This window comes from Aplysia californica, unplaced genomic scaffold (assembly GCF_000002075.1).
Source record: "Aplysia californica isolate F4 #8 unplaced genomic scaffold, AplCal3.0 scaffold00050, whole genome shotgun sequence".
Classification (NCBI taxonomy): Eukaryota; Metazoa; Mollusca; class Gastropoda; order Aplysiida; family Aplysiidae; genus Aplysia; species Aplysia californica.
This window is the reverse complement of record NW_004797320.1, coordinates 1,133,503-1,151,059: the sequence shown is the minus strand read 5'-3', so window position 1 is coordinate 1,151,059 and position 17,557 is coordinate 1,133,503. Positions and strand designations below refer to the sequence as shown.

Genomic DNA, 17,557 nt, shown 5'->3' with positions numbered 1-17,557 from the left:
GCTAGTTTCCATGACAGTGGGGTTGCAGTTATGACTCACAAGAACAGTGGACAGTTGTGGTTATGATGCGCAAAGACATGAGGGGAGGAGGGTTATACTTTACTTACACTACCTTGACAACTGATAGTGCAATCTTGATGGCTTCTGTTTTATTACTCAGTCCCCAATTATTTCTCGCACTCTTTTTTTTTTGGTTTTGTTTTGCACAAAGCTTCTGCTGAAATGTTAAACATTTCAGGTAATTTGTATGATTTTCTTAAGCTCTTTGTCAAAAGGTAATGTTTATTTTCAGCTAATGTTTAGTGTTGTTGACATCATATTTGTTATAGAAATGAAGATTTTTATTTTCTAAAGTTTTTACACTTTTCATCTTGTCAAACGGATGCAAGATAGAGTCTTTAACTGAGGAGTTGTGAACTTGTGATATATGATCGTGACAATTTTGCTTTTTGTGCAGGTTGATGGGCTGCTGTTCTTCCACAAGAGAACTCACTACACTTTTGGCTCCACTCCCCTGGTAGTCTGGCTCAAGCCCCACATGCTGCCGGAAATCTTGGGAATCTCTGTACCAGAGAACCAGATGACTCACAGACCCAGTCACTACACCAACTATGCTGATCACTTGAAGAAAGTAAGTTTCAATCTTGTACATGAGTGGTAGACATCTCATTCTATTTAAAGCTTTTTTTGGAATAGCAGGGGAACAGAGAAGAAGAAGAAGAACTTGTTGGTCTCAGAATAGACTCACAGACAATGGAAAAGGTTAGAGAACAGATATGTCCTTCGAGAAATTAATTGGGTTTAGATCGTAGGTAACTGGTAAAAATTATTAGAAATTGTAAAAGTCAATCTGGTATGAGGCTTGTGCGAGATTAGAGTTAACATTTTTTCTGATTGTGTTTGAAATGTTCCCTAAATAATTGTGGAAATGTAAACTGTTTGATCTCAACAGTCGCCATGAATTTGTTATACAGACCTGCCACTCATCCCGATTTAATCGGGATATCCCGATTTTTTGCCTCAAATCTCTAGCATCCCAAATTTTCTAGCGCCGGATTTTTCCAAAAACTTACTCCGCCTTGTTCTCTGTCATGGGAAGCATCCGTTAAGGTATTTGTCAGCAGTAACTTGGAACACTATATTCCTAAATATCGATGCTGGATTTAGTAGCTAACTCATCGCAAGTTGTGTTGGATCTCTGTTCTCACATGTTATTTCAATTATAATGGAAGTAGTATCGATTTGGCATTCCGACTTGGGATATTTTCAGGATCTACTTTTGTTTCCACCTAGAATTCCTTGATGATGGCCTGATCTCGGTTTCAGTTGCGGCATACAAATGATTAATATTATTCATAGTTCTGCTGTTACTTTCAAAACAAGCTTTGTCCAAGTTCTGGTTAATCAGGCCCATCAACAAGACCCGTCAGTAAAACAGTTTCAATCGTGCGTTCGCATCACACGGGTTTCGCGTGTGTCGAAGACCATCCGTTAACGGGGTCAACTTATGTTCATGCACACTCGTTGAAGCGTCTATTGAGAATTACGGGTAGAGGGGAGTATTCACTTGGACTAGGAGTCCTTAACGTGATACTTCAGGATTTTAAAAAATAATGATAAAACACACACACGCACACGCACACGCACACACACACACACACACACACGCGCGCGCGCGCGCGCACACACACAGGGCCTGTGCTAGGATATATCTATGGATACCCCTGGAAAATTTATAAATCAGCTTGGCAGTGACATTGGTGATTTGTTGTAGTTTTTATAGATTTTTTTCACAAAATCCTGATTTTTCCCCTCTGGGATCCTAATTATTAGATTTCATAGAGTGGCAGGTCTTGTTATATGTTTGTACACTTACATCATCATTTGCTTTTCCTAGACTGCAGGTACTGGTTCATTTGTTCTTTTAGAAATACAGTGGAGTCTTTTAAATGAAGTAAATCTCCATGAAGGCCGGATTCTCTTTGGTTTAGCCGTGCTTTAGATTTAGAGAGATTGCTCAAATAGTGAAGAAAAAAAATATAGACTTCCATTTTCTCTCAGTTTACCGTTTTTGTATTAACAGTGTTCGGTTTAAGGGAACTCCACTCAGCTTAGTACATACCTGTTGCTGGCAGCCATTACTGAAGAAAAGTTTGCCATTCACTGCTATGTTTGTATTTTATATAATTTCAAACATCAGAACATTGGTTATGTTAATCTGATATAACATGTAGTTCATGTGTTCCTCAGGACATTGCTTGTACCTGTATAATAACTGACTGTTAGCTATATCTTTCCTCCCATTTTTTTTCTCTTGTGCTTTAAGGTGGAAAGTGACAGAATTGCTCGCGAGAAGAAGTTAGAAGAAAGAAGGAACAGTCCCCAGAGAGGTCGTGGAGGTCATTTTCCCAGGGGCAGGGGCCGCGGGAGAGGCAGAGGTAGAGGTCAACATCACTCTTCCAGAGGCATGAACATGGAAGTGTCAAACACGGAGCCGGTGGAAGGCGCTGTTGGTGCTGAGATTGACATTGAGGCGATAGAGGGGGACGTGACACAGACTAACACACCTGACGTGATGGCTTCAGAAGAGGCAAAAGCATAAGGTTGTGTGTCTGGTATTCTGGGAGTGATTGTGTTGTGTGTCTGGTGTTCTGGGAGTAATTGTGTTGTGTGGTGGCGTTTGTGAAGTTGGTTTTTATGGTGAGCTAGTGATGTGAAATTGGACACCTGGCAATTAAGTGTCAAAATGATTTAGGAGGGTGAAATTGCACCTGCTGAAAGATTTGAGTTATTTTGTATAGATGTATGATGGGTAAGATTGGTGCATTTGGACAACAGGACATGAGAAGGATGTGGGGACATTATCAATGTACAAATCTGGACACTTCTTTTAATATGGTGAAGGTGAGTGGTATTTTTCTTTGTGGAAGAAGTTTTTACTCAAATGTGCTGTATGTTTGAAGTTGCCTATATTATGGAACAAGGAAGTCTTTCATCTCTGAATGATATTGCTGTTATCGTTCTTTAGCCGTGATAAGGATGCAAGAGTGGCAATTTTCTTGCAGAGAATGTTTCTAAGATGGGAGATTTTCAAGTCTCTCAAAGCTGCAGGAAGATAATTCACCAGAATGTAATAATGTACATAAACTTTGTTGTTTTAGCTTCTGAGTTGATTTATTTCTTCAAAATTTTAATGTATCAGGATGTGTCACTGAAAGCAAATCTTTTGAAGCTAGAGTGAATTACAGTCTAGCACACACTTAACAAAATCGTTGAAAATCAAAACTCTGTTCATCATGTGCTGACTTGTAGATCTACATGCCGTCACGCAACTGCAGACTATCGACATGCAAATGAAGTCTGCAGGTGAGATCTACCAGCTTAACACTTCAGTGACGTATGCAATAAACACGTTGTTGGCCTCTCGGCTAATAAATGTCGTTGGTCTACACTCATACTTTGCCCCCTCCTCCCCCCCCCCCCTCCATCTCTCTCCCTCTCCTTTCTCACTCTTCATCATGGCCTCTTTGGTGAATGAAATTTGGCGTCGTTTAAATTAAATCTACCCTCACTGAAGCCACTATTTTCGTTGTGTACTAATTGTTTTCATTATGTGTGCATTTTTAATACAAAGAATAAATGAGGAAAAAATGTGGGACCTGAAAATTTGTTCACTATGAGCACATTTGGAAAAGAAAAAAATTTGGGATCTGAAGTCTGTTCAAAATGTGCATTTTTTAGTATGTGCGTGCTAGACTGTACTTTATATCTTAGCTGATCTTGTGCAGGGAAAACCAAAAAGACTGTGAGATCATTAATGTTCATGGTCATGGTGTCAAAATGTGTCCAGTTTTGAATTTGAAGAGCAAACAATGTATCCCCTCATTTTTTTTTTTTTTTGGTCAAACCGTTTTGTGAATAAAATTTTATGTACTTTTCAGCTGCATTCGCGTTTTATTTCGTTAAGTTATTGTTTATCATTATTTTTTCCAATTGTATGGGCAATTTTGATCGGTTATGGTTGATCATCTACCTCTTTTAATTCTCGAAAGAGTATGTTTAACTATATAAAAAGCAGGAAAATTCAGCTTTTTAGATTCAAACTGTACAATGGCTTCTTTGAAAGGGTGTTTTTTAATGTATCAGTCATGGGCTGAGAGAAAATCCTGCACAAAGAAATGAGAAATTTCAGTCCCAAAGGGTTTTATTTTATTTGACAGCCCTTTGCATCTTGATAATCTTAACCCTTTGAGCCCTGACCTCCTGAGGCTACCGTGCCCCCCTGCCTGAGCTCCTGAGTGATATATTACTAACATTCATGTGATCGTCAGAAGCACATTCCACATTCCACCTGCGGTAGTCTTCATCATTATCAGCTTTTAATTCAAAAGATCTTTAAAATAATTACTAATTACGGTGGAAACCTGATATAACAGGGATGGTGGTACCTGAGAAAAAGTCGTTATATCAGATCCCTTTTAAATCAGAAATGCAATGGAAGTAAGCATTTGTGGACTAATCCAGCTGTATTTAGTATTCACGGGTAGTGTAGCGAGGCTTAGGGCTAGATGAACTCTGCAGCACACCGCAGCCCTCTCTCGCTTCACCCGCTGCGTGTTCTTGCAGTGGTGTGGCTTGCGTGGGCTTGCTCTATCACTGCGTTTCTCTCTCTCTCTCTCTCTCTCTCTCTCTCTCTCTCTCTCTCTCTCTCTCTCTCTCTCTCTCTCTCTCTCTCTCTCTCTCTCTCTCTCTCTCTCTCTCTCTCTCTCTCTACACATTGTTAACGAGCCTTTGTCCCTGCTACAACCGATTGGGCTCCGATGAGGCCCTGTTATTGCCGATACTTTTAATAGAGACAAAGAGTTGGAAAAAATCCCTGTTATTACCGGTTCCCTGTCATTACCGGACCTGTTATATATAATATATGGTTTCCATTTTAATAAGGTCTCGTGTAGTAATTGCTGTTTTCTGTACACGTTTTGTCTCAGGCGGGCCAGGTTGTGGTACCAGTGGCAAGGACTCAAAGGGTTAAAGCAGTATGCATGATATAGCTTTGTCTGGGCAGTTGACATAGAGGAAGTAGATTGCCCAAGTATTACTTCCCTTCCTTCTGCTCTTGACTTCCTTGATAATGATGATAAAGTTACGCTCCCAAAAAAGAATCTGTAGTACGTTTTGAATCAAAGAAGGTAGAAGGGTCTGTCTTACTATTTCTTTTTCTTCTGTGCTAGATCTCAAGAGTAGTCAGCTGCTGGTTCTTCAGCCTGATGTACAACTGATTTTTACATAGACCAATTTTCCTACTCAATAGGACCGTTTACCCTTAACCACTTTCCGATTTTGAAAGAGCTCTACATGTTTTTATACCAACATAAGAGTTTTCGGTTCTTGTAGGAATTAATTTTGAATTTAGGCACGAGTGGTGACCAAAGCCTACTCTTATTAATTTTAGGACCATCAAGGGATCTTTAACATTCGCAACTTGCACACAAGACCTCCAAGAAGGCGAGGTGTTTGATCTTACCTCTACTCTAAGATCAGGGGTGTGGCTGAAAGATAGCAGTAAGAAGGAGCCAGGAGTAGCAGAAGAAAAGAGTCAGAAGCCCAGAGGGGGGAGGCGGGGGGGGCGCACAGAACCTAAAGATGAAAGCAGATGAAGAGAGAACAGGAAAGAGGTAAAAGTAGAAAATTTAAGAGAAGAACGTTTTTCGTTGCGATCCGGTTTCGAATCTGGGACTTACTGATTGAGAGGTCCTCTAGATCACAAGAGCCCTCTTAAATATGTACTTATTAACCGGGTAGGGTGTGGCTTTAAATCCCTTTAAACCCTTTCATTGTCAGGGGGGCGCCAGTTCTCACTCTCACTCAGCATTGGTTTTCAGCTAAGCTCGTTAGCCAGAACAGCAGTCTTATGTCTCAGTGTTCGCTCTCGGTCTAGATCTAGCCCACTCAAGACATTCAAACCCCGCATCTTCGATATTCTCACTGTCCTCATTCCCTGACCTGTATACCCCATCTTATCCATAATTTTGAAAAACTTGCAAATGTATTTCAAAAAGTGAAATTTGTAGCATTTTCAAGGTCATTTTGATGTTTACAATTTGCGAGAGCATGGTTTTGTCAGGATAACTAGGCCACTGTTTTTTGGTTGTTTTTTGGGGGGTTTTTTTTGGGGGGGGGGTTATAGTAGAGGGTTTTACTGCGCTCGCAACTGCAAAGGGTCATATGAGCGCCAAGAGGTGGATGTCAACAGAGAAGTCTTTACAGGGAATCAGACTTACTCTGCTCACCTCTCTAGCTTCAACAGCACAAGGTCTGCTTCGACTATACTATAAGGCACCCCTGAAATAGCAGGTCACAAGAGTGTGACAAACATACAAAGAAGCAGAGGAAAATGACAATAGTAGTAAGGATTAGGATAGAAAAAGCGGCAGTTCCCTGTTGTAAATCAGGCAGTTATGGGTGTGACATGATGAATCAGCCCATTTTCAATTTTACTGTGCTTGAACGAGAAATGCCCCCCCCCCCCCTTTGGGAATGGCTTAAAGACACTACAGTCAGTGGTACTTCCCGGGGGGGGGGGGGTAGGCCTGTGTTTATCGACCGATTTCACACCTATCTATCAGTAAATCAATACCAGCAAATTTGTAATCGATAGGAACATTTTTTATTTCCAAATACGAATCCATGCTGTGCTTGTGGCTAAATTTCCATAAAGAAGAATCCAAGTCACATGGTTAGCAGGACATACATGGAATGTCTTATAGGCAACCAGAAACAGCAAATTTTGCCAAGTTCCTTGTCTTCCAGGGAACGGCACAAAGCTAACAGTTCTGCATTTCCGTTATGTAGGCTACCAGGTACATTATAAAGCAACGAAGGGGTTGAACATTGTGAGGTCATTGACCAGGTGGGACCTCCCAATATGACATCCATCTCAAACAAAACTTAACCGAGTTGAGCCAAGTTGTCTGAGTGCTGTGGTAACTGAGAGTAACTCCCCAAATAATTCTGGAGGGCCCCCTTTCGGAATTCAAATCATGGTCATCTGCTTCATAGCTCAAATCTGTGCATACTGACTTATCTAAAAACCCTTTCACTTTTTATTTGAACGCACATTATAGTTGTTCTTCTGTCAGTATGAGACATTGAAAGAATTGAAATATGTGACGTTTAGTTAAAAGTTAAAGGTCTACAAAATAGTTCCATGTGTGGAAATGATCAAATGCAAGAGCAGAATTTTGCCCCTTGAGTTTCATGACGCTTCTTTTTTTCTGTTGTTTCTTCTAGTTCCTTAGCACATTTATAGACAAAACTTCTCGCAGAATATGTGAAAATTAAATTCATGAAAAAATACAGTCCATGCTGGCTTTAAGCACGGTCATCGGGAGAAAGTATAAGCGGACTTAATGCCAGAGCGTGCTTGAGTGCGAAGTAGACATTGTCATAATCCAGAGATTTTTAAGTTGAAAATGTCCGGAGTTATTACCCTTTGTTCATAAGTAGTGGTCGCGCAAAAGTGTGCGCTGTCAGTTTTACCCGCCATGGTAGTTTTTGTTTGTTTTGTTTTGTGGTCGAATCAAAGTAGTGGAGTATCTTTGGTCGAATGGGACAGGAAAACTTAATTTAGACAGCCAGTCACGGCACAGCATACTAGGCCTAGGCTTACACACTGCCCGTGCGTACCGCTTCCCGCCGTGCCACATTCATCCCACCTCGCGCGTGATACATAATCAGGATTATCGGATAGCGAGGGGCAAAGGTGAAATCGCAGTCAGCCTCCCTTTCTCGCTACCCCAACTCTCTTTGTATTTTTTTCATCTGTGTGTTGCCTAGATAATATTTGCTCTAGGCTAGATCCTATGTCCATGCGCGCGGCTGTGTGCATCTCTCTGCCTTCCTCTCCGCACATGTGTGTCTCCATCACTTGTTTTCTTTGTGTTTCTTTTAACACACTCACTGCTGTGGGGTAGACTGTGTTCGAACTTCGATGGATCATCGTGACAGTATTGACTGTCTTGTAAATGAAGTGTACCCGAAGCCGAAGTTACCGTGCTTAAAGGCGTGTAATTTAAATAGCAAAAATGCGGCAAGAGCCGTTTAGCGTGCTTGAGTCCGAAACGTGCTCTAAGGCGGTGTGCTTAAAGCCGACCAGACTGTATTTTACATTGCCTCTTTGATGAGAAATATGCACAATAAATTAAAAAGAACAAAGAACTCAGGTCCAGACTGAATTTTCACACACAAGAGTTTAATCAGACAAAACAATCGTACAAGGATTAACAAAATAATCTTACAAGGACTAAAAAGAAAAAAATGTTCACGGTTTTCCTTTCTTGCACATCTGACCAACGTCTACATGACAATATAAATATGTACAACTTTGGTCTATACAACCTCATAGAGTGGGGAGAAGGAAAGATCCCTTGGACTAATGGGAATATGGCAATGTTCCTAAGACTAGAGATAAACCCTATGGAAAATCTCAGAATTAGTAAGGAAAATCTAGGAAGAGAAGAATTGGTTTCTGTCCTGTACTATAACAGTATGTCCACAACACTCTTTTGGAGCTTCTCGAGACCGTGTTCAGTGAGTATGTATGTGTGTATTGCCCTATGGTAAACAGAGACCAAGGGATGATGTCTGATAAAGCACTGCTGTTGACTAAAGATTTATTTCTGAAAGAATCGCTGACCATGGGAACAACAGAACAAAGACCCAAGAGCACTCTTCACAGCATCTATGACAGTACAATTTTCTTTTAAGATCAGATGCCACTGACCAGAGGCTTGGAACAGCTTCTTCCTTCCTGCATACAAATTATGTTGAGCACTTGGTGAATGAAAAGAGGGGAAAAGTATTTTTTTACTCTCCTACTCCTATTTGCATCATCTGGGAAACAAATGTCTGGCACAGTCTCAACACTTGTGTCCTTTTACCGACTGAAAAAAAAAAAAGGTTCAGGCACACAAAGAGGAAATCTGAGCATGCCTAATGAAAACAACAACCCACTACTGGAGCAGATACAACAGTACAGATGCACAATCCTCCAAAAACACTAAAGGGGACAACCCTTCCACACACAAAGCAATTGGTATCCCATTAAAGCAAAGCAATATAAATTATCATAAAGCAATAACAGTTTTTTAAAAACAACAAAACAAACCCAAAAAAAAATGAAGATAATTTAAAAAAAAAATTACAATAAAACCTAAATAGCAGTCTCTATTTTGAACATAAAAAATTGCACATCAGTTACAGCAAAAGGTCTCTGAATATAAGATGTATATATATACATGTGGTTCATTTCATATAGCAAGCATGAATGCTTAAAACATAAACAAGAACAAAGAAGTTATGCCTGACATACAGACTAATGGGTCTCTATTGACAGAGTGTAATGATCACTGCAAAGAAATAATACAAAGAGTAAGAGGAAGGATGAAAGTTTTAGCTGGATTAAATTACTCTGACAACTTCTGTGGAGAACATTGAAAAGTAAAAGTAACAGGCTCATAGAAAATCTTACATCTGATTCTCAAGCAGTATCAATAAAGCCATGTTTGTGCAATTGAAATAATTCCCTTTAACAAAACCACAAAACATTGTTCAAACATGTCAAATTTCATGGAAAAAATGTTGAGCAAAGAGTTATTATTGCAAAAAAAAACCAATGCAGAGTTGCATTATGACGAATCTCATCCATTTGAGTCAACAAAAAGCCCGTTCTGAGGTCTCACCTGTGACCAAGGCAAAAATTGACAAAGAAAGGAGGAACAAAGCATGAGACAAAAATCTGTAAAGTTGGAACTGATCAAATACATGGGTGAATGATCCCAACATCTGCAGTTCCTTAGTCTTGGCTACACATGAACAATAATTGTGAGGACCCCCAAACACACCCTTCCCCTTCCTCACTCCAAAAGGCAACAAAATACAAAGGAAATCTCACAAGCTTAAAAAAAATCCAATTAGTTCTTCGAACTGTTGAAATATCGGAACTGACACAAGAAAATCAATGAAACTTATCTTCCGTCACAATGAAAAATAAAGAATCTCAACTGGTAATTTCATGAATCAAATGGCAAGCATGAATAAGTGTGTCCCCATACTGTTGTTGCTGCTGAAATCAAAAGCCCTCTCCATGCAACACAGGCGATTTGAGGGTAAACCATATAGGGTCCCATCGGGATACCGAGCAAAAAAGAAATATTTCAAGGAGAATGAGAAAAAATAGTTATTTATACACCACTCAGTAGCAAATCTCCGAACTTCCACCAGGCAGGCCTATTGCATTTCAGCAGAGATCTTATTCCAGAGTGTGCAGGGCTGGGCAGAGACAACTTGAACAATATCACGCAGGAGTATGCTCATGAGGACCATCTCAATTAGAGGAACTTTCAATTGTACTACAGTCAGCGAAGAAACAGCTCATCACCACTACATTTGTACTTCGGTGTTGAGCATGGGTGCCTTACTTACAATTATATGCAGGCAGAGCAGAAGGCAGCCTTCCACTAATCTCTCTGTAGCTTGTTTCCCTTGAATTTATACATAAGGATATGCCTGCAATTAAGACAAGATTTCTGAAGTTAAGAAAAACTTAAGAGTGCTTGACCCTGCCCTGCCCTGCCCTGCAAATACGCACAAGGCCTTCCACATTCACCACTTCCATTTGAAATACGAAGGAACAAACACACAGTAATATCAACGTTCCACATATCTGTTGCGGAAAGGACTATTTACTCTACTGTTCCAATCTGGCTCAACTTATCACACTTTTGATCTACAAACGCTGAGTAAACGTGGCTAGTCAAGTCAACGGGGACCAACCCTTTCCTGAGTACATTCTCTGCCAACAACAGTTACCCATCCACACAACTTCCTGTACTTCCTTTTCATCTTCTTCAGGAGTTCACATTCTTAGAGCTCAGTTTAGGTGAAAATAAAACTTTCTGTTGATGACCACTCTGAAACACTTTCATAATTAAAGTTGAAAACTGGGCTGCAGCTTACTGTCAGTGATTCTTTTTTTTTTGTTTCATCATTATATTTAAAAAATCATAGCCTTGCTAACCATTGAGGAAACCCTGTAGAAGGAACGAAGTGCATGTCACACACAGACTCTTGTATTTCTTCAGTCATGTTGAGTGGGAAAGTGTTTACATGTCACGATAGACATTAAAGTCTGAACTAAAAGGTGTTAAAACAATCACTTCGAACACCATTTGAACATTTGCATTTATAATTCAAGGAACACAAATTTTTTTTAAACATCCCCTTCTGTTTTGCAAGTTCACATGACACCGGTCCTCATCTAATAGTTTGGGTATTAAAATTCAGACTGAAAGACCCGAGTTTCAATACCCAGCTCCATAGGGCAGGACATATTCATTTCAGTGATTTCACATTATTTTCCACAATTCATTACTTTCAAAAGAAGATTGAATTACTGACAGAGATATGAGAACAATGTATGAGCACCTCACTGACAGCCCTCCTCTACATCCTCCACGCGACTAAGATGGTAAACTGGAAAATAACATTGCTGTGGAGTTGTGTAAACCCTTGACTCAGGCCGAAGGGCTAGAACTCAGAAGGTCGCTGGATCGGAAAACTAAAGTGAACCCTTGATCAGAAAAGATTTAGGACTGCAGACTATAGACTCTCACTTCAACACTCACTCTAACTACCACTGAGTGGCCAAGTGAACCAGACAAACAGCTAAAACAATGCAAATGAAAGTTGAAAAAATTTCACAACATGCAGTTTGTAACTTTCAATGGTGATGTTAAGAGGCTTTGGTCATGACACTAAAACAGCTTGCTTACTTCAAACAGCACACAGTTCAACAACATGCACATACCGGTAGCCTTTTTGCCTTCCTGTTCAAGAATAGCTAAAGTAAAAATTGTTGATTTTAACAAAGAATAAAGAAAAAAACAAGCAAAACAAATCTTTCTTTAGACACAAAATGTAAAGATGTACGCGGAAAAAAAAACCCTCCCACATCCCAATCAATCATTTGGCATGAAAACATCAACGTATCAGGCAGAAAGCATATTTCATCATATTAACACCAGTACAGAATGACTAGAAGAAGTAGTAATGTCACAATAATATTCGCAAAATATGCACCACATTTCGCTATCACTGTTCTCTAAAAAAAATTACAGAAAATGTGAAAGAGGAAAACATTTTGCACTGATGCTAAATTTCAATTCAAAACACAAGGGTAGGCATTAATATATTCTCATATACACTGTCACACACACGAAAAAAACCTTTTCACCTTCACAAACTTCTTGACCCAAACAAGCTGTGTAATTGGCATGATCACAGTACCTCAAAACAAGAGTTAAACCCGAAGCACTTTCGGTGCGAAGCTAACCACAAATCTATGTATATCACAGGGCGTGTCAGTGGGACAGACACTTAGTCAACTAATCAGGTCAGGCCAGAAAGTTGGATTGGCCAGTGTACACTTACCACACTGATATCTGCATGAATAAACTTTGATCTCTACATGAGGATATGGCCCTCCCCGAGAAATGATCAGGAGCAATAATCAAATGTACAAAATTGAAGGTAATATATCAAGCATGAAAGTCAAACTTTTCCATGACTCCTTTGATTAAAAAAACAAACATTAGCTCAAGCACCTAAGGGGATCCACAGATATTATTATCACTTATTAAATGAGGTCCGAATATACTAACCCCAGCTTTTCCACCAATTAAATTTGGTTTTCTTGTTAAATCTCTCCAGAAATCCAACCAATTGAAAGCAAAAAAGCCAATATTGTTAGCGTGGAGGAGCCTTACATCACCATTCCATAGTGGTAGAAAATGGAGAATGGTCGTTTCCATAACACACAATCAGCTTATTAAGTAAGTGTACACTGGCCATTAACAGAATATGAACTGCAAGATGTGCAATTAAAAAATTGACAAACAACTTTAATGGGAGGGGTATGACTATGACAAAATATATTCATATTGCTTGAAATTCAACGTCCGAGTTATCCATTTGTTATTACATAAATAGTAAATCTCATTTTAATGGGACTGGCAGTATTCTGCATCAAGAACTGAATCAGGAATCCCATTCTGCTCATATTCGAGTAACAAAACTATACAACCAAAAACAATATGAATTACCACAAGAACCGTGATTATGCGAGGCTCTTGTTTTTATGAACCTGTACTACAATGTACAATGCACTTGCATCTCAGAACACATATTCATACATGATAACCATGTCTGCAGAGCTTGGAATACTTTCATACTTGATGAGTCCTTGAGCGCATGCCAATCAATACACAGTCGACTTTGCACCAAGTTTTGAATTGTCTTTCAAAAGGAAAGCAGAGTTGGGGAGTTAATTCTTTCTTTTTGCACTAATAAGAATAAATGACCATAAAAAGGATTTTCAGACAAATCAAAAAAAGGTTTAAAAAAAAAAATCATAAAAACATTCTGTAGGGGAGAAACTGGAACAATTTTTAAACCCTCCTATTTAGTATGAGATGAGGGGTCTGTACAGCCGGGTAAATATAACTCTGTACCCATATTTCCAAGCTTTATAACACTGCAGTGAAAACAGTAGCCAATGAACCTAAGCTCCTTGAATGCATTCCCAGGATTAGAAAGGAAAGGAGAAAAACACTGAACAAAATCAGAAGATAATAATTGTAAAGAATGTGCCTTAACAAAGTACTGAGAGCAAAACACTAGTAGAAAGAGCATGTACATCAGCTAAAGACTCAACATCACCGACTTCTTACTACTCCAAAGCACTGAACAATTCAGTAAGTTCATTTCCTGTGGAATATAGACCTGAGCAACAAGGAATTATTTCTTGTGGATGTCCGAATCCTGTTCTCTTTGACAGACAGGAGATGGGCACTATCTTTTGGCAAATCTGATCTTGTTAAACTTCCAGTTCACTAAACACTTGGCGACAAAACTGCACAATCAGAGACTTCGGGTGGTCGTCTTTCTGAAGTCTGTTTACCTCTCCAGGTTTCAGCTTTTCCTTGAATGCAGTAGCATACTCACGGTCAAATGCATCTGAGAAGCACATAAACATGTTCATATTTTATTTCATATATAAAATCCTTGTCAATGTGCTGAATTTTATTACTTATTTAAATTTTGAAATTTACACATCCACAAGATTTAGTAACTTTATTATGGTATATTGTAGTTTTAGGTTTAGAGCTTTCAAACTGTTCAGCTGTACTATTTTCAAACAATTAAACACTGAAAAAGTCTAATCTTGTAGAACTTGTTTCTCCATTTAAAAGGACAGTAAAGTTTGATGTAAGAAGCAAATGCAGCATTTCCTTTATTATGAGATTTAGAATCCACAAAACTATTTAAACCCACTACATGATATAAACACACAGTGGATTCATTTCAGATTTTTTTTTAATGCCACATTCTACACATTCAAAATTAATGCAAATGAGAACCAACAGATTGAATTGAAAGGCCTGGAAACTACATTATGTTTTAGGAATATTATTTAGTTTTTTGCTTTGCTTTTGTATGAATTCAAACACATTCTAGATATCACCTCTCCAACCTCTTTGAAATATCTAGACTATCAAGAACTGACACAAGACATATAGGCTTACCATGGTCAATATTCTCCCGGCCACACTGAGCGAAGGATAGGAACAGAATCTCTCGGTACATGCTGCGGAAACGTCGTTTGCGAGAGCCCATCCTCCTTCGGGCATGGGCGACAAGCCGTATAGCAGCCAGCACGTCATTCCGCTGTATAGCCGCAATGATCTGCCACATCAGTCTGGGGAGGACAGAACGGCTGTAAAGGTCAGGGGACATCAAACATGCTACAATACATGTACATCAAACTGGCACAAACACTGATATGTTCTTTATGTTTTAGAAGTTTGTCAAAGTATCAAACTACTAATTAAAATATTTTTTTCCTGGGTCTCTGAAAGACTTTGGGGTCCCACAGCTGCCAGGTATAAGAGTGAATCCTGACTGTGATACATACATACCTTCAGTTGAACCAGCTCAAATGTCAGTTGTGCAAGACAATCCCCTGCTCAAACCAACAGTTCCTACTTTTCCCTTGTGGGTTTTTTTTTTCTCAATTTTAATGTTACAATCCACGAGGACCATCTGTCTAGGACAACCACTTTTCTGCTCCATACTGGGTGGTCGTCTTGGACAGGTTCAGCTCAACTCACAAGCATGGCACCCCATGTAAACCTGTTCTCTGGCCTCGCACACAGCAGAGTTATTTCTTTATCTGAAACTTGCTGTTCATGCATTAATGAGCCTTGCAGACCTGACAAGTACTCCAATAAAATTGGAGCTCTGAGAATTGTTTTTTACCAGTCAAAGAACGTAGATCTGATTTGCAAAAATCCAATTTTTTCCCCCTAGAATTTCGTTTCCATCGGTAGTATGCATCTCAACGTAAACAACGTGAAAATACATGTTTTCAATGGCATTTTTTGTCCAACTTATCATGATGTTAAGTTACACATTTCTATTTGAGTGCATTTGCTATTCATGTTTATCTGCCACTTTCGGTTTGTTATGTTATCTTAACATTTCGCCGCCTCATCTCACCAATTGGCGATGTTTACCACCCAGTTTCTTTGGATTTTTCCCAAAATATAATGGCAAAGTGTTAACTCCAGATTTGGGGACATTTTTTAAGGACAACTCCTATTTTTGGTCATGGAGTGGTTGGCAGAATGTCTTATCGACTGAAACCATTACACGCATATCTGACTTTTGTTGGAATAAGCTTGTGATTTAGTGATCTTGCCCACAACAGTTACTGGAAAGGAAAAAATCATATTTTCTTGCACAAAAACTTACGGTCGACTGAAAGAGTCTGACTCAATGACAAGAGCATCAATCACCGTGGACTTGTGGCCTGGGAAAAGAAACAAACACACAGAAAATTAGCAGCTGGTTCTGTCACTCCCTCCCTTCCGATCACATTTCAGGGAACAAAGTTCCTACTAGTAATCACTCTAGTCAAAATATGTTCTTTTCCATTTTTAAAATTAAAAAAATATATTTTGGGGGGTTTAAACTCCCAATAATGTACATAATTTGCTGCTATTTTAAAAGATTTTAGCAAGCTCTTTCAAGTCAGCCTTTGCCACTTCAGCAAGAAAAAGTAACCAACTTCTTAAAATCTGTCTTATTTTCCAGCAAACACATCAATCATAAGAAATGCAAATAAAATATAAAATACAGTGCTAAAAGTACAGCTTTAAAATTTATTTAAAAACACTATCTTTAAAGTATTTTGATAAACCATTCATTAAGGAAATATTACAGCCTTGTAAAAAAGGGGTAATAGACTAATGTAGACACATCAGTATGACCATAGATTTTCTTTCCACTAAAAAAATCCTAAATAACAACATTTAATTATCTCACAGTTTTGAAACAGCCACATGGACTAGTGGACTGAAGAGAGACTAGACGTAAAGCAGCAGACCTCAGCCAGATGACTTTTCCCATCCCTATCCACAGGCAAAGATCTTACATAAAAAGATTGTTCACTCAGCTAAAAAAGTGTTCGCAGAAGTCTGCGCACTGCTTCAGATGGTGCTGCAGTCTTTGTTTTGAAGCTCTCTTTCATTTCTCCAGAAAAAGAAAAGGAATAGCACAGTTTGTTAGTTTCACTTTTATTATTTTTCACACAAGAGGGTAACTCTGTTCGAAAGTCCAAGCTTTTTCCAAGAGAGCGCCATCAAATTTTGAGGACACTTTTATAATTGGCTCAAAGAGAGGAGAGAACTATCTTGTAATACACGGTCTATGCCACAGGCCATCCAGTGATGCAACAGCCTCATCTGACCACGTTTTACACCTCTCACATCCCCTTGATACAATTTAGATCTTTATTAGAGAGTCAGGCTGCTTCTACCCTGCCTGTCACGGCCAACCCCAGCTGAGTGGGATACAACATACCAGCAGACAGCGATACTTGATAGAAAACTTTGCAACTCACGAACCAAACTCGCATCTTTTGAGTGGAATGACGAAGCGCCTAAGCCTTTCACCACAGACGCTGGTCACCTAACAAAGAAAGGGAGCCCTTCAAACCCTAGTCCTAAGAGCCAAGAGGACCTTTGTATTCAAGTATCCTGTGAATGACAGCTAGACTCACTGCTTGACACATATACCACTGCACTCTGAGGTCTAAGTCACTTTGACCAAAGGATGAAGGCAGCAGATCCTGAGATCTGTGCTCAAGTTTGTAAGGTTAAAAGTAAAAATTGTTTGCTTTTTTGACGGAATTGTGGAAATGGTCTTACCAGCTCGCCAAGCAGAGTACATGGGCAGTCCAACCTCGTCATGGATTCGAATGTTGTCCCACTGGGGTACGATGAGAATGTTCTTGTTGGTGTATGTGCCTTTGAGCTTGTTCACATCCTGGGAACACACAACATTTAACAAATAATTGGCTCACCCTCATTGGCTACAAATGCTTAAAGAGAGAGAGAGAGAGAGAGAGAGAGAGAGAGAGAGAGAGAGAGAGAGAGAA

General features: G+C 39.3%; 2 protein-coding genes across 2 annotated transcripts in view; one reads left to right on the top strand and one right to left on the bottom strand.

Moving 5' to 3' along the window:
- The window catches only part of LOC101863960 (snurportin-1), a 14,128-nt gene extending 11,487 nt beyond the window's left edge, over nt 1–2,641 (top strand). The window contains exons 9-10 of the mRNA XM_005092682.3: nt 458–631; nt 2,327–2,641. Coding sequence (XP_005092739.1) covers nt 458–631; nt 2,327–2,602 — 450 coding nt within the window. The 3' untranslated portion in view covers nt 2,603–2,641. The remainder of the gene's footprint in view (nt 1–457; nt 632–2,326) is intronic.
- Nucleotides 2,642–8,230: 5,589 nt separating this feature from the next.
- Nucleotides 8,231–17,557, bottom strand: part of LOC101863724 (DENN domain-containing protein 4B) — a gene marked incomplete in the record, with an annotated part of 75,531 nt that continues 66,204 nt past the window's right edge. Inside the window, 4 exon segments of the mRNA XM_013079397.2 lie at nt 8,231–14,073; nt 14,643–14,815; nt 15,871–15,928; nt 17,328–17,445. Coding sequence (XP_012934851.1) covers nt 13,934–14,073; nt 14,643–14,815; nt 15,871–15,928; nt 17,328–17,445 — 489 coding nt within the window.